At 38.4% G+C, this 23,064-nt stretch overlaps 1 protein-coding gene across 1 annotated transcript in view; it reads left to right on the forward strand.

The window, feature by feature from the left end:
- Positions 1–23,064, forward strand: part of LOC121378323 (putative pyridoxal-dependent decarboxylase domain-containing protein 2) — a 57,069-nt gene that overhangs the window by 19,740 nt on the left and 14,265 nt on the right. The window contains exons 6-21 of the mRNA XM_041506434.1: positions 134–323; positions 701–769; positions 1,173–1,251; positions 3,082–3,166; positions 9,926–10,046; positions 10,898–11,059; positions 12,222–12,272; positions 12,710–12,787; positions 14,337–14,400; positions 15,269–15,360; positions 15,771–15,876; positions 16,389–16,447; positions 17,460–17,697; positions 18,645–18,763; positions 19,669–19,761; positions 21,184–21,280. Of these exons, the coding sequence (XP_041362368.1) occupies positions 134–323; positions 701–769; positions 1,173–1,251; positions 3,082–3,166; positions 9,926–10,046; positions 10,898–11,059; positions 12,222–12,272; positions 12,710–12,787; positions 14,337–14,400; positions 15,269–15,360; positions 15,771–15,876; positions 16,389–16,447; positions 17,460–17,697; positions 18,645–18,763; positions 19,669–19,761; positions 21,184–21,280 (1,703 nt within the window). The remainder of the gene's footprint in view (positions 1–133; positions 324–700; positions 770–1,172; positions 1,252–3,081; positions 3,167–9,925; positions 10,047–10,897; positions 11,060–12,221; positions 12,273–12,709; positions 12,788–14,336; positions 14,401–15,268; positions 15,361–15,770; positions 15,877–16,388; positions 16,448–17,459; positions 17,698–18,644; positions 18,764–19,668; positions 19,762–21,183; positions 21,281–23,064) is intronic.

Below are 23,064 nucleotides of genomic sequence, written 5' to 3' on the forward strand. Positions count from 1 at the left end.
CTCCATAAAAATTAAATGAGATGTAACTGAAGTTACCTTCTTGCGGTACATTCTAACTTTCAGTGATACCCTTTTAGATTAATAATCATTAAGTGTTACATTAATATAATTAAATCTGTTCTGTTTTATGTAGATTTACCGACTCAGCGGTTGTGTACCATGATGAAGAAAGGAAAGGCCTGGCAAAGATTTGCAAACTAGCTCTGTACCAGAAATACCCCAAGTATGCCACAGAAGGCTTTGAGGCCTTGTACTCACGACCTCCAGTCATCTACATCAGTGCAGCGGCTAAACCAGGACTTGGAAACTATCTGTGTTTAGAGGTAACAATGGTTTCTTTTGTTTTGGCCTATAGAGTTTATGAAAGGTGTTTGTAAATTATTTTACTATGTTATTCTGTGAAAATACAAGATAAACATTTAGCCATCTAAATAATTTGTCAGACGCAAATGGAATATTGTTATTGTAACAGGCACTGTACATATCAGTGTGAAGTCACAAAATTGTATGTGAAATGTTTATGACATGTTTTATGGATCGTATAACAAAAATAGCCTAATCAGCAACTTGTGGTTGCTTCTTCACTCTAAACCAGGTATCAAAATGATCCCATCGTCTGTTGCGAGCTCTGCTGATTATAAATATTGAAATATATATCACTTGTTTAGTTGTTTATCACCATCTGATATTTGTCTTTCAGCTGGGTTTGCCAATGTCCTGTATTTGCACTGTCCCATGTAACACTGTGTTTGGAGCCAGTAGCAAAATGGTTTGTTTTCATTATCATCTTTTGTTCTTCGTAAAAGAAACCGTATGTCTGACTGTCTGTCAGTCTATTTATTTGTGTGAAATGTGTTGGTGTAATCATTATCATTAAGAAATTGCTTTTACAATAATTTAACCTGATACAGAATATTCAGCATATACAATCAATTAAATCCTTTCTACAGATTTTTTGATTTTCTATTAATTAGTTTGTTAGATTTAACTAATGATTTGCAGTTTAAATTTTATTTGTCTCTGTGATGACTTCTAAAAATAATATAAACTACACATTCTTGGTTTATCCCAATTATTCAGATTTGTTTTTATATAATAACTAATGGAGTAATTTGTAAAGTAATTTATTATTTTGCCAGCCAGGCGTTGATTTTTCTTTTATATCTGACCAGGATGTGGCTTTGCTAGAAAAACTTATTCAGGACGACATTGCTGCAGCTAAAACTCCACTTCTGTTGGTGGCATTTGCAGGTAAAATATGGCATAATTATAGTGTTTTATACAGTAGAATAATTGTTTCCTGTATTAGTACGGTATCTGAAACAAGAATAATTGTTTATATCAGAGTACAGTCAAATGTTGTCATCATCTGGAAAGGGGCGGGAAGTGTCCCAGTGGTAAAGCATTCGCTTGATGCGCAGTCGATCTAGGATCAATCACCGTCTTTGGACCCATTGGGCTATTTCTTGTTCCAGCCAGTGCTCCACAACTGGTGTAATAAAGGCCGTAGTATTTACTATCCTGTCTGTGGGATGGTGCATGTAAAAGATACATTTACCTTACTGCTAATCGAAAAGAGTAGCCCATGAAGTGGCGACAGCGGGTTCCTCTCTATATAGCTGTGTGGTCCTTAACCATATGTCTGACGCCATATACCATATATTGCCGTGTATTAGCCGACTTTTGAAGTCTAGAAACACTTTCCAAAAGAAGAGAGTCGGCTTATACACGGAGGCAACAAATTGGAGCATAAAATTCCGATCGAAAATACTACCGACCGTGACTTATAAATTTTGATCAGTGCCTTTCACAGATTATGTAACAATAATTTGTGCACGGTATAAATAAAACACCCCATCATGCAATATTATGCAGTTTTTTATTCTTGAATGCATTATAAGTTTGATGAATAATAATAAAAAATTACTTGTTTTATTGTCATTTCAATGGTAAAAACGTATTCTTTCCAACTGTCCGCCATCTTTGTTTGACCTGTGCTGGGACCAGTCTTTCATATAGCAAATTTAAGATACAAAACAGTGTTTTTTCTTCAAACAAGTATTATATTTTTAATATTATTGTTTTGTTGGGAGGGTGCATTAAACTGTAAAGTGATGTCGTAAATAAATTAAGCTCATTATTAACATTACCGACTGAAAAAACATAACATGAATTTCAGGACAATAATTACTCCCACTATTGTCACATGACCATACTATATACAGTGAACAGCTGCAGTCACGGACCACATGGTTTTTTGTTTCTGTGTGTGTGGTAGGGGATTAAACATGCCTCAACAATTTTACTTTTTGCTGTCCAGTGAATAAATTAATTACTTGTGTGTAGTGATATGTTGTTACAGCTTGAATTATTTATTTTTCTGTTTTGCTTTATCAGTTCTAACTTATTTTTCACAGCATGGTAGATGTTATCATTGCCACATTGATTGCGATCACGATTACCGTGTTTGTAATAATTAAAGGGAAAACAAATATAATGAACAAGAAAAGCACAAGTCTATTTGTTGACAGTATTATTGAAATTGATACAACATACAGCTGGACAAAAGATGACTTCGGCTTATACACAAGGCCGATGATTTTGTACTAGATATTTAGGGTCAAACTAAGAGGTCGGCTTATCCAAGGAGTCGGCTAATACACGGCAATATACGGTAAATAAAATGTGTTGAGTGCATCATTAAATAAACATTTCCTTCCTTCCTTCTTCATCTTGAAGCTCCAAACCAAGTTCAATGTGTCGATGGTTTGGTATGATCACAATAGTTCGTGGAAAAAACTATACCATAGGACATTTTCTCAACATTTTAGAGATTAAGATGTTTAGCTATATTGTAAACCAAAGAATAACTGTTTATGATATCTGTATTTTAGACATAAGAATACTTTTTTTAATAATAGAACATTATAGCATGTGGAAGTATTTCATAGGAAAGATTTACTATGTTATGAAACTCAACTCTAATTAAATTTTCCTTTTGTCTGTTTATTTTGATTCATATTTATTTATAAATCTGTTACATTTTGAATTTTCATATTCTTTAATCTCATGATATTGCAGGCACACCTGTAGTCGGCCATGTCGATAATCTGACCAGATTGCAGGATATCTGCAAGAACAATTCCATTTGGTTGCACGTGGAAGGGTAAGATTAAAATCTCATACGTTTCAAACCTGGTGCATTTCAAAACTGGGTGCATAATGCGATAAGAAGTGATTGCAGTGAATTTATATCTACAAACAAAGGTGGATTGTTTGCATTTTTAGACTGCATTTGAACACCATCATTAAATATATGAAAGGCTGTGGTATGTGCTATCCTGTCTGTGGGATGATTCATATAAAAGATCGCTTGATACTAATGGAAAAATGTAACGGGTTTCCTCGAAGACTATATGTCAAAATTACCAAATGTTTAATTTGCAGTAGCCGATGATTAATAAATCATTGTGCTCTAGTGGTGTCATTAAACAAAACAAACTTTAACTTCTGGGTTTTTTTAGAACTTTTGTGTATATATTTGCATACATCAGCTTATGCCACATTTTTAGTACTGGGATTGTGCTCTAGTTTTGTTGTTAAACAAAACAATTTCTATAGACATTACCTGTCCTCAAACAAGTGCACCTCCCCCCCACGCAAGTGGTCTGGTCCGAACATCCCAACAGCCAATGGGATGGCCTAAATTCTTCTACTGTATACTGCTCTCTAGTTCCGGTCACATGACTGTAACTTCCTTCTTTTTCTCTTCGCGAAAGGGTCTGGACGTCTTTTGTTTGGCTCTGTTTGGAGTCAACTTTTTTTATAAGACCTTTGGTTTTGTATTCGTGTTTGGGTGAAATGTTTTTCACCTTAAATTTCGTTAGCTTTCGTATGTTCTTTCGCGTATTCGCTTGACTTTCAAGCGTTTATTACATGGAATGTTGTTATATTGCCGGTTGTCGTGTCGGACGCCATTTGCAAAATGGCGTCTGTATTGACTGGCTTGGTGTTAGGTGGAATGTTTTTTTTTCCACCTTATTCGTTACCTTTCGTATGTTTCGCGTATTTCGCTTGACTTGCCAAGTGTTAATTACATGAAATGTTGTTATATTGCCGGTTGTCGTGTCGGACGCCATTTGCAAAATGGCGTCTTTGTTGACCGGCTTTGTGTTTGTGTCATGGTTTCTTTTCTTTCTCTTTCACAGATTGAAAACTTATTATCATGTCAGATGTTAATGTTCAGCGTCAGGTACGAGCGTGCCTACGCTGTAAGAAGTTCACTGCAGGCGGCGACCCTCATGAATTATGTCCGGGTTGCCGTGTTCCTTGTAGCCTCTCTTCGAGATGCGACCTGTGTTCGGGCCTGTCTACTGTCGAGTTCGCGGCTTACTTGAAGGTGCTGTCGGCGAGAGCCAAGAAAGTGGAATCTTCGCCGTCAATTGCGGACTCCATAGCAGATGTATTACGTTCGATGCTACCTACTATGCTGAAAGAGACTATGGCGTCAATGGCGGCCTTACCACAACCGGCGGGTTTGGGGACAGGTCCGGTTCAAGTCCCCTCTTCGGGGGGTGCAGCTCCAGGATGCAAGACTTCAGATGACAGGCCTGCAGTTACTACGCAGCCCTCTGACAAGCCGACTCAATCAGTTAGGCGTTCCACGGCCTCCAAGGATCACCGATCTTCAAAGTCATCTTCGGCGCAGCGGAGCCGGGACCGGAGCCGGGCTCGTAGCCGTTCCCCACGACCTGCACGTCTCCCTACGGGTTCCGTGGATCGGCAGCGCAGACCTTCTATTGACGCTTCAGAGGGTTCTCGACGGGACCGTCCACGGTCCGGTTCACCAGTGAATTCTGTTTCGGCGGATCGATTAGCCTGTGCTCGAGTGCTTCGAGACTTTGGAGATGCAGCGCCTACAGCGGTTTCCGTCATTGATGAGACTGAATCTTCTGATCATATGAATATGAGGGATTGCTTGGCGGCAGTCTATGACATGTTGCCGTCCTTGCCACATCCACCAACGCCGTCCAAGAAGGGACCGACACCGATGATAGCGACTGATGTCCCTCCGGAAGATGTGGTGATCCGTTCCTTGGCTGCCGGTACACTCGTATCCGAGGTGGCGACGGATTTAGACCGCACTTTTAAAGACACAGCGTCTTTCGTCGCCTTCCCGACTTGGGGTCACCGTATGTATCCGGTGTTTGACATGACCTTTACAGATGTAGCTCCGTCCTTGGATGAAGATGTTCACCGTCTTGGGAAGTCGTCAACCGTGGATTTGACGGACAAACAAGTACAAGCCATGGATACTGCCCAGAGACGTTGCTTGTTTGTATTATCTTACTTGGACGTTTTCCTTGCGGCGATGGCCACCCAGGCAAAAGATGCACGGTGCTACGCGCTATTTCAGCAATCGGCGCAGATGCTAGCTTTCCTGACGTCTTCGGTGACTTCGATGTCCTCGATGTTAATGCAATATCGTCGCCAGGCTTATTTAAAGAAATCCACTTTGGATTTTCAGCATAAGAAGGAGCTGTTAGCTCAACCGTGGTCAGCAACTAAGCTATTTGCAGGCAAAATTTCTGAGGTGGTGAAGGCCAATGATAAGGACCAACAGTCGACAGCAACTGTCAAAGCGTTGCAACTTATTTCAACATTGGAATCTACAAAGCGGAAGTCTACATTCACACCACAACCACCATCTAAACGCTGGAGAGGTTCCTTTCGAGGTCAACCTTCTCGAAGGTTTCCGGTCAGACGACCATCCGGTCCGCCAGCTCGGACCCAGGGGAAGCCTGGTCGACGTTGACGCCAGCCAACAGATCGTGGACTGCTCAGATTGCTTCAACCTACGCCCGCCCCTGATTTTGAACCAGAACAACGATTCGGTTTTGACGCTTCGGTGTGTACCACACCGGTCGAAAGATCCATGGTCGGAAGTCGACTTCGCCGTTATTGGCGAAACTGGCAGACACTTTGCCAAGATCCGTTTGTCACGTCGATCTTGAAGACAGGGTATCGTCTGCAATTGTCTGCCATCCCTCCATTGACCACTTCACCTCGAGAACCGCGGCATTCCGTTTGCGCAAGTCAAGGTTCTACAGGAGTCCGTCAACAAGCTGGTGGAGAAGGGAGCCGTTCGCAGCATTTCGGAAGTACACTTAACACCCGGATTTTACTCGGACATCTTTCTAGTACCAAAGAAAGATTCTCCAGAGCTGCGAATGATTCACAACTTGGCGGTCTTCAACGACCGCTATCTGTCTCCTCCTCCGACCTTCAAGATGTTAACGTTGCGAGATATCATAGCCGTGATCAGACCGGGGGATTGGCTTGCCTCGCTAGATCTCAAGGACGCCTACCTGCACGTTCCGATGCATGCCGATTTCCATCACTACCTACGGTTTGTGCTACAGGGTCGGCATTACGAATGGAAAGTCCTGCCCTTTGGGATATCCATAGCGCCATGGCTGTTCACCAGAATCACGACTCCGATGTCACGCTTCCTGCATCGCAGAGGTATATCCTTTTACCCATACCTCGACGATTGCCTGATGAGGTGTCACAGCAAGACAGGGCTGACTGCACATGTTGCCTTCATCATGGACTTTCTCAAGCAGCTGGGTTGGATTATCAACATCGAGAAATCTCGACTGGCTCCCACACAGTCTCTACAGTTCATAGGCGCTTGGCTTCGACCCGACCTGGGCCTCGTTCAAGTTCCTTTAGACCGTTGGGAGAAGATCCAGACCATGATTGTCATAGCCCTCACCGCTCCAATGACCTTCCGCGGTTGGCAGAGTCTCCTGGGTCTCCTCACTTCTGCCCAGGATTTGACACTCAGAGGTCGTCTCCAGTTGCGGCGCTTGCAGATGTTTCTCAACCCGTTTTGTTCGTTTCAACAATCCGGACTTGATCATCTCACTTCCAGACGATCTACGCTCCAGCCTGCAGTGGTGGCAGCTCCGATCGAACGTCTTAGAAGGTGTCTCTATGCGGGCCTTCATAGCCACTCATCACCTATTCGTCGACGCGTCACTGGAAGGTTGGGGAGCCCATCTAAGCAACCAGACTACTTCAGGGCTGTGGTCTCCCGTCGAACTCGGACTCCACATCAACCTGTTAGAGTTGTTGGCAGTCTACTACGCTATCCTTCATTGGCGACAGATGTTGACGGAAGCCTCTCTCATGGTGGCCACAGACAGTACGACCGCGGCGGCTTACATCAATCGTCAGGGCGGAACTCACTCCAGCAGTCTGCTGCAGTTGACTTATCGTCTCTACAAGCTGGTCGACGAAATTCCGTTGCAACTTCGGGCTCGTCATATTCCAGGGGTTTGCAATGTACTAGCCGACACTTTGTCCCGGCCGTCGTCTCCACAGCCGACGGAGTGGATGCTCCATCCGGAAGCGTTTCGATGGGTGTGCAACAGACTTTGGACACCAAACATCGATCTTTTCGCCACACGATTCAACCATCAGCTGAGGGTTTACGTGTCTCCGGTGCCGGATCCCGAAGCTCTGGATCTCGACGCATTGGCCATCAGCTGGGAACAGATGGACGCGTACGCTTTTCCTCCACCAATCCTCCTTCCAAGGGTGCTTCAGAGGTTTCAGCTGTACCATTGTCGCCTGTTGCTCATTGCTCCGATGTGGCCATCCAGGATGTGGTATCCAGATCTAATACGTCTTGCCGATCCACATCCTTTACCGCTGCCAGACTGGGATCATCTGTTGCTGCATCCCACGTCAAGACTGTACCATCCACGTCCGCAGTTGTTCCAACTGCACGCGTGGACTTTATCTTCAAGAGTTTGAGGAAGAAAGGTTTTTCTTCACAGTCTACGGCGGCCATTTTGAAAGCGCACAGATCATCTACTACTGCGGCTTACAACGTCAGATGGCTTTGCTTTCACCGATGGTGTGTTAGAAAAAAGATCAAACCTCAGACGATACAGATACCTCGTCTTGCTGATTTTTTGCTATATCTGCGGACCACTTTACGATTGAAGGGGTCTACCATCGCTGGGTACGTTTCGGTCATCGCTACTGTTCGTGATGTAACTACTGGAACGAAGTTATCGGGTATTCCTGAGATCCATAAAATGATCAAAGGTTTTCGCCTTGAAGATCAAGTACACCGGTTTCGGCCACCAAGATGGGACCTGAATTTGGTGTTACGAGCGTTATCGACTGCACCTTATGAGCCGATCGAGTCCTCTTCCCTGCAAGATTTGACACGGAAGACGGTGTTTTTACTCGGTTTCGCCACGGCTGCTCGTGTCTCAGAACTTCATGCTCTTGATGTCGATTTGGTACGTTTTCACCGAGATCGGCGTGCAGTCAACTTGGGGTTACTCATGAACTTTATTGCAAAGAATCAGTTACCAGACCAAGCGCCTCGCTCGTATGTTGTGCAGGCCCTCTCCTCTATCGTTGGTCCGGCGGACGTTGAGGACTTGGCGTTGTGCCCTGTTAGAGCCTTGCACCAGTACATCGAGAGGACCAGATCTTTTCGACAACATCGTAAAAGACTTTTCCTTTCCTGTAACCAGAGTCGGTTGAGGGATATTACCAAGAACACGGTGGCCACCTGGATCCGGTCTTCTATCCTGACCGCTTATCAGAAGGAGGGTTTACCTGCTCCGTCTGCTTCCAATCCGCATGAACTTCGTGCCTTGGCTGCCACGATGTCCCTGCATTGCAACACATCCATTCAGCACATCATCACTGGCTGTTTCTGGGCGACGGACTCCATCTTCGCCAACTATTATCTGAGGGATGTCTCCACAGAAGACGTTGAGGGGTTCCATCATCTGGGTCCGGTTGTTGCTGCACAGACTCTGTTGAATACAAGCCATCCTCGTCGCCGTTGATGTCTGTCTGATTCTGGGCTGCATACCGAGATGTCCACCGAATCGACAGGTGAGGATTGCTTAGACTTTTGTTCTTTTGCACAGTTCACGCACTGGTGCCGGAACTTTTGTCTCGATAACCTTAACTCTTCACTGCATGTGGTTATTGGTTGTCGTTATTGAACTAACAGATCTTTGGTGTACTAGACAGAAAACATTCGGGGGTCTTGTTTTGTTCAATGTTCTGACGGATGCACCTCATTAGGTTGTCGCTTGTTATTGAAAAACTATAACACTTCAATACGTGAGGGTTACCTAACACCTGCATCCCTGGTGGCTACGTCTTCCCACCCTGTCAGAACCAGCATGAGATGTGGCTTCCGCCTCCTGGTTTCATGTGTTCTAGGAGCCGTACCTGCCACTGCTGACGGATGCCACCATTCTGGTTGTTGTTACTAACATCACCTGCATTGGTCTGTGACGGGCATCCCTAGGAGGAGGGTTTACCAAGGTTGGCCTTATTCTTCCACTAGTCAGCCTCTTTTCCGGTTGGGGAGTTATCACAAGCATCTACGGATCTCGGCACCCACCACCATCTGTTGAATGCTGCACTTGTTTGAGGACAGGTAATGTCTATAGAAATGGAGAAAACTTGAGTGTTTTCTCTTTTATAGATACATTACCTGTCCTCAAGATTCATCCCGCCCGGGCCTCCCCGCTTCCTGTTCTCCGTGCGATGCGCTCATGGAAAAAGAAGGAAGTTACAGTCATGTGACCGGAACTAGAGAGCAGTATACAGTAGAAGAATTTAGGCCATCCCATTGGCTGTTGGGATGTTCGGACCAGACCACTTGCGTGGGGGGGAGGTGCACTTGTTTGAGGACAGGTAATGTATCTATAAAAGAGAAAACACTCAAGTTTTCTCCATACTTTTGTTTTTGCACTAATTTTGTTTAACATTGAGGTGCGTGTATATCTGTATCATTCTGTAGTGAGTGTTAAGTGGATTAGTGCTTCCCTTGTTGGCTGTTCTGTATAGGCTTCTGTGGATATTTTCCTTTCAGAAATAACCTGGCAACATTAACAATGTTTTCCGTCCCATCATCTGTGATGCAGGCCAAGTCTGGAGACAGTCTTACAATTGACCTTGGCAAGTGGATCGGTGTTCCAGCTCTGTCATTTGCTGTATCCTTAATCATGGCTGGCAGAGTTAGAGAACATTTTAGTATTCATCATTCATCAAGAATTTTAAAAACCAGGGCTAACTCTGGCATTCGCCAAATTCATATGAATTTTTAATAATAGTTGACGAATTTTATTTTAATTTGGTGAAATAAATTTATGTAATATTTGATATCTTGTTCAAAATTAACTAGGATTCTACATTTTAAAAAGTTTATTAGATAATTTGGCAATATATTCTGCTAGCCCTGAGAAATTTTTTACTTTGTCATCTTCTGGGAAGTTCATGAAGATCTGGTATTGTTTTCACAGACTGCATGCAACATTTTGTAACACTAAAACCATTTCCTCCTCTGATATTAACCTTCTGAATACTGCAGGCGAGATATTGAACACTGTATACAGTGCATTCTCCAATTCATATTTCCTGGCATAGTGCACATGGCACTCATCGGAAATAATAATAGTCCAACAGGAAATGTATTAATTCAGAGTATGGCGACTTTAGTTTTTCATTTTCTCAGTGGAAAATACCTGGGAATGTTTAGTTGAAAGAGTGGTTTTTGTACAGGTTGGCTATGACTGGCTGCATTTACTTTACATATACCAAAAAGAGTCCTCGTTGTGAAAACATTATGTAACTTGACAAATAAGCCTTTCCATCATTACATTCTGAATGTATCCCATGACACTCCTCCTGGATTGTTAAATAATTGTTAAATGGTCACAAATGTTCAGGTTAAAAGCCTTTTATGGACTGCATTAACTTGACTTTAATTTGATTTTGTGATTAAGTATAATGCTAGAGGCAAATACATTTGTGAACTGAAACATTTGACTTAACACTTTCTTAGACAATGTTTAAAACAGAGGGATGTGACCCGACCCTGATTCACGCTGCAAGACTCAACACGTTCAACTTCAGGCTCAAGCTCAGTTGTCTCCCTTTGTGGATATGTCTGCAAACGTTAGGTCACGATGGAATTGTCGATCGTGTTAAGTCCTCTGTAAATCTGGTGAGTTTGTTTTTTTGTTTAGTTTTTTATCATTGCAGTTAATGTCTCTTAAATACACAGTCATGTATATCTGTCTGTTGTAATTTTTTTTTTTTTTTTTTTTAACTTTTAGAAAAATTGTATGATTATTTCATTTTATAATGCTGATAGCAAGCATAAAATATTAATTGAACAAGGCTAAACCAATATATAAAATTTTTTTTTTTTAATTCTGCTGACTAAGCTAAATTTGCATGCTCTACGGGGGGGGCATTTAGCTCAGTATAGGTATTTACTGGTTGTAGTGGTAGTGGCATCAACTTTTGCATTTAGCTCAAGGTTAAAATTTAGCGTTTATATTCATTTCTCACAAACTATGTAAGTCCTAGATCAATAAAACTTGTTTTGGTTGCATCTAGGGATGTTCATTACAATGCATGTGAAAAAAAAAAAAAAAAAAGTTTTAATTGAATTTGGGGGTGGGACTTGGCCCAGTGGTAAAGCACTCGCTCGATGCGCGGTCGGTCTGGGATCGATCCCCATCGGTGGGCCCATTGGGCTATTTCTCGTTCCAGCCAGTGCACCACGACTGGTATATCAAAGGCTGTGGTATGTACTACCCTGTCTGGGATGGTGCATATAAAAGATCCCTTGCTGCTAATCGAAAAAGAGTAGCCCATGAAGTGGCGGCAGCAGGTTTCCTCTCTCAATATCTGTGTGGTCCTTAACCATATGTCTGACACCATATAACCGTAAATAAAATGTGTTGAGTGTGTCGTTAAATAAAACATTTCTTTCTTTTTCTTTAATTGAATTTGTTTTGTTTTTTAATTCGGTATATTAAAATAAAAATTTTTTTTTTTTTAACAAGCATTAAAATAAAGATCTATACATGCAACTGTCAGTGTCATCAAATAAGTTTAATGTAGGCAAGTCATTTAATTGAGTGCAATGTTTAAGTCATGTCTACTACAATACTGAAGTAATGAACAGAAAGTGTATGTCTTGAAGAACTGAAAGGAATGTTTAGTGGCATCTCAGTATGTGATCAGTGGCTGCAGTGGATTTGTTTATTATGAATCAGGTGTTTTGGAACTTTATGCAACTAGAATAGTTTTGAAGTGTATTCTTTGCCAAATATATTACCTTATGCTTTGTTTAATTGATCTTGTTTACGTTCCAGTCCAAAGCTATGTTTGAAGACCTGGATAAAATAACAACTATTAAGCAAATCGTAAGTTTACTTCTGTCTATCAGATTAATTTCCTTAAAGGCATTGATGCTAGTTTTTAGGCAAAGTAAAATGTTTTTTATCATTAACTTACACATTACTTAAACTTAAAATGTTTTGGTTTTTTAATTATCATTTCTGACAAATACATCTAAAATTAGGGTCAGCGCCTGTAAGTGGCATAACAATTTTTAATTAGTGATTCCTTCATTGTGAAATTGTCCAAGTCTAGAACCATGGAAAAATATAATATTTGTTATTTTTACTATGATATGGGTCTGGTTTTGCTGTACATTTTTACCCATATGGTTTACAATAAACTGTTACATAAATATTGTAATTTCCCACGGTATCTTTATTGTTTAGTTCCTAACAATACATTGAATATCGTTAAGGCTTGTAATATGTCACTGGCAAATAGCTGTGTTTTTGTTTTTTAGAGTCGAGAAAAAGATGCAAAGAAAAAGGATTCGGTTCAGACGATTGGAGACCTGATCAGTCGAGCCATCAGTGCCCTGGTACGTAAAATGAGAGATAGAGAAGTGATCACTGGTCACAAATTTGTACCTGTACTGACTAGCAAACCAGAGAGAACTTGTTCGTAATTATATGCATTGTCAAGTAAACAATATCTTATACAGTGTTGCATTTGGTTTCGGTCTTTTATGACTTTAATTTATGTTTTTAAAAAAACAAAAAACAATGATAAACCAACAAAAAAATAAATACAACTTTAGAAAATTAAGAACTGTACTCCAAATGTTACAGAAGAAAGAAATGTTTTATTTAACAATGCACTCAACACATTTTATTTCCAGTTATATGGCGTCGGATATATAGTTAAGGACCACACAGATATTGAGAGAGGAAACCTGCTGTCTCCACTTCATGGGCTACTCTTTTCGATTAGTAGCAAGGGATCTTTTATATGCACCATCCCACAGACATAGTAGTACATACCACAGCCTTTGATATACCAGTCGTAGTGCACTGGCTGGAACGAGAAATAGCCCAATGGGCCCACTGATGGGGATCGATCCCACACGGATTGTGCATCGAGCGAGCGCTGTACCACTGGGCTACGTCCCGTCCCTCCAAATGTTACAGTTACTTTTTGTGAACATCATTTAGAATGTTGAGGAGTTTGTGTGCTTGCGATCTCTCCTAAACTATCCTGGCTACAGATTTTCGAAGATACCGTAGAACCATGATATCATAAAACCATTGTTGGCTATGACATCACTATAGCACAAGCCATAGTGACGTCATAGCCTACGTACGTTTTACGATTTCATAACACTAAGATATCTTTGAAGATATACGCCCAGTATTTGAATTGATTGCAAGCACTCTGACTTGGCTACGGTCTCTTGAATAATGAAAAATAAAACCTTCCTGTAATTTTGGAGCTTGTGTTTTTTTCTTTAGAGATCAGGACATAGCTCAGTGGTAAAGCGCTCGCTTGATGCGCGGTCGGTCTGGGATCGATCCCCGTCGGTGGGCCCATTTGGCTATTTCTCGTTCCAGCCAGTGCACCACGGCTGGTATAACAACGGCTGTGGTATGTGTTGTCCTGTCTGTGGGATGGTGCATACAAAAGATCCCTTGCTGCTAATCGAAAAGAGTAGCCTATGAAGTGGCGACAGTGTATTTCCTCTCTCAATATCTGTGTGGTCCTTAACCATATGTCCAATGCCATATATCCGTAAATAAAATGTGTTGAGGGTGTCGTTAAATAAAACATTTCCTTCCTTCAAAATTTGTATTGCAGTAATAATAGTTTTATCTTCATATTATGATCACATTCAATAAAGGAAAAACATATTTAAACATGATCATTGATGAAATGTGTCTCTTATGACATTTTGTTGAGCCCAAAGTAAAAACTCAGCCTATTTACCAAAGCAAAGGCTGTGAAATTCACTCATGTGAATAGTAATATACAACTGCTTTTCAGTCACTTTATTAAAAAAAATTAATACCTGTTTTTTAGTGAAATTCACTTAAATATTGATACACATGTTTTTCAGTGAAATTCACTTGTGTTAATACACATCTGTTTTTCAGCTTGTCTTTGATGTGGTCACTCCCACCTGTGTGTTCCGCTACTGTGAGGATGTAGCAGGTCCAGGTAACAAGAACTTTTTTTTCATAATAACGTGTGTGTACTTGTGTATTTCAGATTCTACGTCTGTAAAATGTTTCTTATATAATTATACAGTGTTTAAGCTGGATTAAAAATATTCTCTGTTAACAGAGTGATATATATAATTTGAAATTGGATAGCCAAAAACAGGCAAACCTGCTGTAGCAATAGAAACACCAGAATAACCAGAAACACTTTGGTTCTACAGAAATGAATAATCTAAACAATAAAATATACGTAATTTTTTATTTCAGTGATCATAAATGACTCTTATAGTGAAAAATATACTATAGTGTTTAAAAATTAGGGTATGTCCTTTTAAGTCCTAAAAGGTCACTTTTTGACACTTTTTAATGTCTTCTTTAACACAGGTTTGACTATATTGTCTTTCTTAATGACACAAAAAGCAACAAAATATACTTCTATTAAACATAATAATTCTCATATTAGCATTTTAAAAAACGGTTTTTCAAATTGTCTATCAAATAATGGCTTAAACCACCTAAGTATATAGTTTTCCTTATTCACCAAATTCTTCTTTAAGTTATCTTGGGCAAATAACAGCTTAAAGTCGCAGACCCTAGTTTTATAAATAACTAGAGCTTGGCTCGATAACAATTACTTCTCAGACGAATATGCATTTTTAGAATTATGAAAAATGCATTTGGGAGTATTACTAAAACCCGGATGACCAGAACCACTTCAGATGTACGAAAATTAATATTTTAAATAATAAAATGTAAGTACTTCTAACTTAAATTATCCAAAACGGTTTTAATTATGAAAAATATGTCAGAGTTTAAAAACACCCATTATAGTTTGTCTTAGGTTTCACTTTTACAAAATGTTTCAGGTACTATGGTTGCTCAGTACGCCACGGCAAACTCTACAGAGGAGGCGCCAGTAGACAAGGATGCAGTTTATTATGATTCACTGAACACATGGGTTAGTTCATGCAAGATGTTCTTTGTTTTAGCTTGATCTTCTTCTTGTCTGGTTGCTAAATAAATAGTTTTTCATTTATATTTAACAGTTTTAACATTAGTCAGTATTTAACAATTATGACTGATATTATCCAAGTTTTTAAAATAATTTAATAGCTTACGGACGAATCACTAAGTGCTAACATTTTATATTTGTATGTGGTCTTCTGCTACCAAAAGGTACAAACAGTTTAATGCATTGGATAAACTGATATTAAAATTGGTCAAAAGCCATAGCTTTTTTTATGACCTATTTTACCATAATTACAGTTATAAATGAAACAATGCAGCATGTCAAGATGATAATACATATGTGTGGGTATGCTCAAATATGTTCCTGAAATAAATCTAAAGTTGTCTTCTTTTTAACAGCTTGCCGAGACACTACAAACAAGTTGTCCAAAAGTTCCCGTGGATGCCGTGGAAGTTGACAGAGAAGGAGTCTGTATACGATACGCTCCACTAGAGACAGCACAAGGTAAGCAGTAAGCACTTATTAAGCAGTATACAGGGCTAGCTCTGGGTGAGCAAAACATTTCGCCAAATTGTCAAATAAAGTTTGAATTTTTTTTTTAAATGTCAATTATTACGTGAAATTATTTCGCCAAATTAAAATAAAATTTGCCAACTGCTTTCAAAATTCACAATTGGTGAATTTGGTGAGTGTCAGAGCTATCCCTGAGTATACAATAAGCACTATTGGAGACAGTATAAGATACACACGGTACGCAGTTTCTATATACGATGCTGGTGTTTTGGGATGAAAGTGTCTAGCCTTTTTTCAAGATTTAAAACTGATAGTTCATATGTTACTGTAACTATTTTATTTAATGATACAGATTTTTTCAAGTTAATAATTAATTCTGAGTTTGTCTTTTCTTAAATTAATTAATTTTTTTTTTTACTTACTTACTTACTTACTTACTTACTTACTTACTTACTTACTTACTTACTTACTTTTATTTATTTATTGTTTCAAATTTTTTTTAGTCAAAGGCACAACAGAAGAAGATGTAAAAGAATTTATAAGAGTTTTGAAAGAAAATTTGGTAAGTACATAATATTTCCATATAAGAGATTGAATTATTATTCCTGAAGGTTTTCATCAAACTTTAGTACATTTCAATGTTGTTATCAAATTGTTAGTTTTTCTATTTTGTATACCATCTAAAAAAAATGGTGTAAAAAAAAACACCCCAAAATTCCTGAAGGTTACTCAGAATATTAAATTAATTACTAGTTTATGTTATTTATCACAAACCAAATTGTGCAAGATTTCCATGTACCTCCATTGGGTCATCTGCTTGAAAAGGAAGCTTCCTTCAATCATTTCATTTCAACTTATTTTCATTCTTATATCCAATTAAGATTCAAGCACGCTGTCCTGAGCACACACCTCAGCTATCTGGGCTGTCTGTCCAGGACAGTTGGTTAGTTGTTAGTGGTTAGTCAGAGGGAAGAGTCGTTACAACTCGCACTGAGTGGGAGCCAGTACTGGGCTGTGAACTCTATACCTACCAACCTTATGTCTGATGGCTTAATTACCACACCACCGAGGCCGGTAGGAAGCTTCCAGTACCCTATATGTTTAATATAACCAGTTAGTTATGTAAGAGTTCTTTCCCTTTCAGTTGAGTTTCATACTTTGACTTAATTTGCATGAATCATTACCCTATTCATTTCCTCCAGCAATAGTGTATATCTTAAACAATTCACAATAGATATGAATATTTTCAGAATTTTCTACTTTAGCACTAGGCCAAAACTACTCCTTTCGTAGCTCTTTGATGAAACGTTAACAGTAACCATTACTTTTCAAGACCTTTCAAGACCTTTCAAAGGTTTCCAGATTGTTTGTCCAATAACATTTTCATTTCTGGAAGTATTTTGATGAGGATTTTTTTTATTATTCAATCTGTTCATCAGATATGTTATTTTTAGTTGAGATTTTTTATGTTTTGATTCAGCACATCACTGATACATTTACATACCCAATAACCAATGTATTGTTTCGTGCTGGGGTGTCATTAAACATTCATTCATATTTTTCTTTCTTTACAGTCTGTACTAGATGCAACTTGTTTACAAAGGAAAAAATTCCAGTCGATAGTGGCAACCCAGAAGAACTTGATTCTCATTGATATTGACACGTGGGCAGGACTTGGTGTGGTTCGTTATATCCCGGACATGTGGGTCAGCCAGACAGATTCTTTACCCGACCAGGGAAAGATAGACATAAACAATTTTAATAGTGAAATTGTGCACCGGCTTAAAGCAATGGATACAGCATTTTCCACAGGTAGGGAGTACTGTATTTTCAGACTTTCCTACAGAAAATAATTTGAGGGTACATAATAAAAACAACACAGATCATAATTGCCCCTACTAGGTGGTTATGTGTCTGAAATCTTTTGAAATTGGACAGTGCATTCATATATACTTTTGACAAATTTTAAACAGTAGTTCTCTCACTACATCTAGCTAAAAAAAGTGTGTGTTTTTTAAATGTATCCATTAATTTTTAAGATTTTAAAGTATGTAATTTTACATTTCATACCCTCTGGCAAAAACTGTTCATATCTGTCAGTTAAATTAATTTTTGTGAATAACAACAAGTATAGTAAACACAAAAGGTGATCAATTTGCTTCTTTCTTTGTTTTTTCTTATGTAACTATAATTGTTTTTTCTTCCTTTCTTTTAGATAATAAAAAAAATTTAAAACCTAACATTAAAGTTTTAGGGAATACCTCACTTAATCTTATTTTTATTAGTGATCATTTCTTTATTTTTCAATGTACGGTTTCATAAATAAATAAAAATATTAACCAAGTGATTTGCTGTTAAAAGAGTTTTGTAGCAAACAAATATGTTTTCAAGCTGCTAACCCTAGTTTTGGGGCACATGAAAATATTTTGACTATTAGAGTTTTTTTACCATTAACTTCCACGTTATTTAAAATGTTTTGCTTAAATTATAATAATTTGCAAATTCAGTGTGTTTCTAGTTGTCCTGATTATTTGCACTATTTTTTGAAAATTCAGTGTTTCTAGTTGTCCTGGTTATTTGCACTAATTTTTGCAAATTCAGTGTATTTCTAGTTGTCCTTGTGTTTGCAAAAATCTCAAAATGGATTTTATACAAAACAGAAATGGGTAACTGTCTCTGAAACTAGGATCAATGGCTATAATAGTATAAGATTGCCCAATCTTTGTTTCAAAAATCAGTTCATATATTGTTTATCCCAGGTCACACCGATGATGGCGATGTATGCATTCGGTTTGGGTTGATAACAGACAGCACCGACATCGAGGAACTTGTCAGTCTCGTCGCTTCTACCGGCAAAGAGGTGGAGGAATCGTCCAAAGTATGTGATTTGTATACCCAAGTGTTTTTCATCCATCCCTGTCTGTCTGGTATTCTTAGCATCTGGCCTTCACTGGCTTCAGCTTTATCTTGTCATATGTCTACATGGTAACTAGTTAAATTCCTTAATGGCTGTAGAACCAATGAGTCTGGCCTTTTCTATAAATGTAGATTTTTCAAAGTGAGTGGCAGTACAACTTATTTAAGTTTATATTGAAAAAGTTAGTTTGTTTTGTTTAACGACACCACTAGAGCACATTGATTTATTAATCATCGGCTATTAGATGTCAAACATTTGGTATTCTGACATATAGTCTTTGAGAGGAAACCTGCAGCATTTTTCCATTAGTAGCAAGATATCTTTTATATGCACTATCCCACAGACAGGATAGCACATACCAAAATCTTTGATATACCAGTCTTACTGTCCTGTCTGTTGGCAAGGACATAAAAAATATACTTTGCTGCTTTTTCAGTAGGAGTATCCTGTGTTAGCAAGGTTTTTTCTCTTTCACTCTCGACCATGTTTCGAAATAACCATATGTTAAAAACCAAATGACTGTAGCTTAAAATATGCCAAACTGTTCTTATACATACTCTTTCTTTCTGTTTTTTTAATTTCCAAATAGCCATATATGTAGTTTAAAATCAGGAGTGGATCCAAGAAGGGTGGGGGTGACTAGGGGTGCACATCCCTTTTATAAAAGTATGTTCAGATACCTCTTACCATGGGATGAGAAGAAAATAAGAGGTTAAAATTGGATTTGAAAAACACAAAAACAACAATTATAATAATTGTTTAAAAACTACCATCTGCATGCTGCATGAACTGTTGCTTGTTTTATATTCATTATACATTGAGTGACATCATTGACAAGTGACATACTTTCTGTGTGTGTGTTTCAGTTCCTTGAGTCCATGTCAGAGATGGTCCAGAAAGGAATCATGGAGGCCAATGAGGAACTGCAGAAAGAAAGCACCCACAAGTTGATGGAGGAGGTGAGTTACACTTTTGTTAAAACTAAAATACACCGTCGACATTAAAGTCACTGACCCTAGGTTTTAGGAAAAAAAATTCTGACTGTTTTACCATTCATTACTTACAGTGTTTTTGCTTAAAATATAAATTTTGGCAAATCTATTGCATTTCTGATCATACTGCCTGGTGTTAGTAGAGCTCAAAACTGCCTGGTGTTCGTAGAGCTCAAAACTGCCTGGTGTTCGTAGAGCTCAAAAATGCCTGGTGTTCGTAGAGCTCAAAAATGCCTGGTGTTTGTAGAGCTCAAAACTGCCTGGTGTTCGTAGAGTTCAAAACTGCTTGGTGTTCGTAAAGCTCAAAACTGCCTGGTGTTCGTAGAGTTCAAAACTGCCTGGTGTTCGTAGAGCTCAAAACTGCCTGGTGTTCGTAAAGCTCAAAACTGCCTGGTGTTCATAGAGCTCAAAACTGCCTGGTGTTTGTAGAGCTCAAAACTGCCTGGTGTTCGTAGAGCTCAAAACTGCCTCAACTCAGAGGATTTTTCCAGAATTTCCTATTTTATGGCCACCTCAAAACTGACCCTGTTCTCTTTATTTTTTAATTATGAAAAGGCTCTCAGCAACTCACTGTTGTGTAAGGCCATATAACCGTAAATAAAATGTGTTGAGCGTCATTAAATAAAACATTTCTTTCTGTTGTGTCAGACTATAATGAAGTTTTCTGGATTTTGTTTTGTCACTCATTTTTATCTCTGCATTTGCCAAAAGTACCAATTCTTAAATGGTAACTGAATGTTCTCGGGTTTCTAATGATGTTGAAGTAATTTAGCATATCTATGGTGGTGATAAAATTTTAATAAAAATTTGTGATGGTTGAATGTAATATATAGAGGATAATAAACAAGTTACCAGTTATTATCAAATTTATGTCTCGAGTGAAATAATTTTCACTTGTCATAAGCTTTAGCGAGTGACAAGTGAAAATTATTTCACGAGGGACATAAATTTGATAATAACTGGTACCAAGTTTGTTATTCTGTTTATTACCCCAGCTATTTGGGTTTTTTTAAAAAGTCTTTATTTTCGATATGGCCTACTTTGGCTACACGTCCATGTATATAGAAACAATGTAAACTTCTTTACTGTTGGGTATTGCTTTAACTTTGTATTGTATTCACATATCACAGATAATTTTAAATAATAAATGCATATATCCAACAGGTTCAGGGTTTGATGTAACCATATATTATTTAGATAGAGGTGACGAGTCGTGTGTTATATATCTACTGGTTTATTTCAGGGTTTGATATAACCATATGTTATTTAGATAGAGGTGACAAGTTGTGTGTTATATATCTACTGGTTTATTTCAGGGTGTGATGTAACCATATGTTATTTAGATAGAGGTGACAAGTTGTGTGTTATATATCTACTGGTTTATTTCAGGGTGTGTTGCGACAAGTTCCTCTTGTAGGCTCCCTACTCAACTGGTGGTCCCCTAGTAAGGAGACGGTGAAGGGACGAACATTCAACTTGTCATCAGGTATGATTATTAACTTGGACTTGGGCCAATACCAAGTTAAGTAAAGTACAATAACTTAATTTATAAATGTATAAATGTCTCTTCATTACAGTTTGTTATAAACACAGTGCTTTTGGTTGATATCAAAGTAGAATTTGAGCTCCATAGAAAAGAACAATCATATTATTCATCCTACCTAGTAGATTAGTCGAGTTTCAAATTCCAAAGCCCACTTGAATGGGAAGGACACAAAAGATCCCAAGCTTCAAAATTGAAATGTAGCCCATGTGGCAACAGTATGTATAGAAAATAACTAGTTGATGACATTGGATATCTGCCTTATCCTCTGATGGGAACTTCGAGCCGAGTGGAAATTCTCATTCGACCTGAACAGGATAAAGCAGATATCCGACATCATTTACTAGTTATTATCTTTATCCTGCAGACCATAAAAATTAAGGAAAAAAGCTATTATTTCTTTTATTTCAGCTACATTGTACGATGACTTAGAGGACAAATGAGCAATTTTGTAATGTAGGCTATGCGTGTGACGTCACATGAGTGATGTCAAAATTCATATCCTGCTAGTAACAGGATACAACTTTGCTTTATCCGTCATCATATTCTGTCAATAGAAACAGTGGTTGCAGGATAAATTTTGGTACTCTACATACATTCTGGTAATAAAAAAAACTGAGTCAGCTTTGATAATTGAAGTCTGAACTAAAGTGTTAACAATTATAATAAATTACTCTCCTACCTTTAATTACCGTTAATTTTCACCACTTTTTGTTCAAACATAAATCGTGAAAAAACATTACATTAACATGGATTCCACATATTAGACTGAAACCATATCACCTATATCGGCTTTGTTAATATCTCCTAGGACAAAACTTGCAGACGGCAGAAAACTGCATATATTTTGCCCTATGCAATCTCAGCTTGTGAAAACTTGTATTTGGACAAAATTTGGGGGAAATCTTAACGGTAATTAAAGATAGGAGAGTAATTTATTGTAGTTGTTAACAATTTGGTTCAGACTTTAAGTCTTGATTAGTAAAAGTATAAGTTGCTCAAATTTCGTGACTTTCTTAAATTGACTAGTTCTCTACTAAGTCTAACATGCAGGTAGTAATCTATCTTTTGAAATATTTGATATGGATGCCAATAGCTTAGTAATGAAGCGGTCATAGGTCCATTGTTCAAGGTGTACATCATTATCACTATCCATATCAGCATCTTAAAAGGATTTTACATTTATCGAGCATGAAGCAGTGTTCTTGCTGGGTGAAAATTAAAGGAGGGCGGCCGCGCGGCACCACACCCTTAAAAAAAAAAAAGGTTACCATATTAGTGTGTGTTGTGGAAAGATATAGTCCTTATTTTGCCTACAAAAAAGTGCCAATAAGTTTATACGAAATACAAGCAGATTCGTCTTTTAATTGAACCAAAGATGTTATCGGGCTGACATTCATGGGCAGTTCCGGTTTTGCTGAACCGTTCAAAGTTTTAATATTATTATTTTAATAAAGATTTCAAGATATACAATGTTTGTAAAGTGATCCCCTAATGTCGGATACATTTTTTGTTCTTTCCATCTTCATCGAATGAATCGATCGCTGTGATAAATTATCGCCAGCTGATAAAAAGTAGTTTCGTTTTTGTAAAGGCGGTGTATATATTATTTGGCACCCAAGGTAAATGATTTTAATGATAAACACTACCGCTTCCGTTGGTTTTATAAGCGGTGATATCCCCCCTAAAATTAAAAGTTTACAATATTTTATAAAGAATTGCTGAAT

The sequence above is a fragment of the Gigantopelta aegis genome, chromosome 8 (genome assembly GCF_016097555.1).
Source record: "Gigantopelta aegis isolate Gae_Host chromosome 8, Gae_host_genome, whole genome shotgun sequence".
Classification (NCBI taxonomy): domain Eukaryota; kingdom Metazoa; phylum Mollusca; class Gastropoda; order Neomphalida; family Peltospiridae; genus Gigantopelta; species Gigantopelta aegis.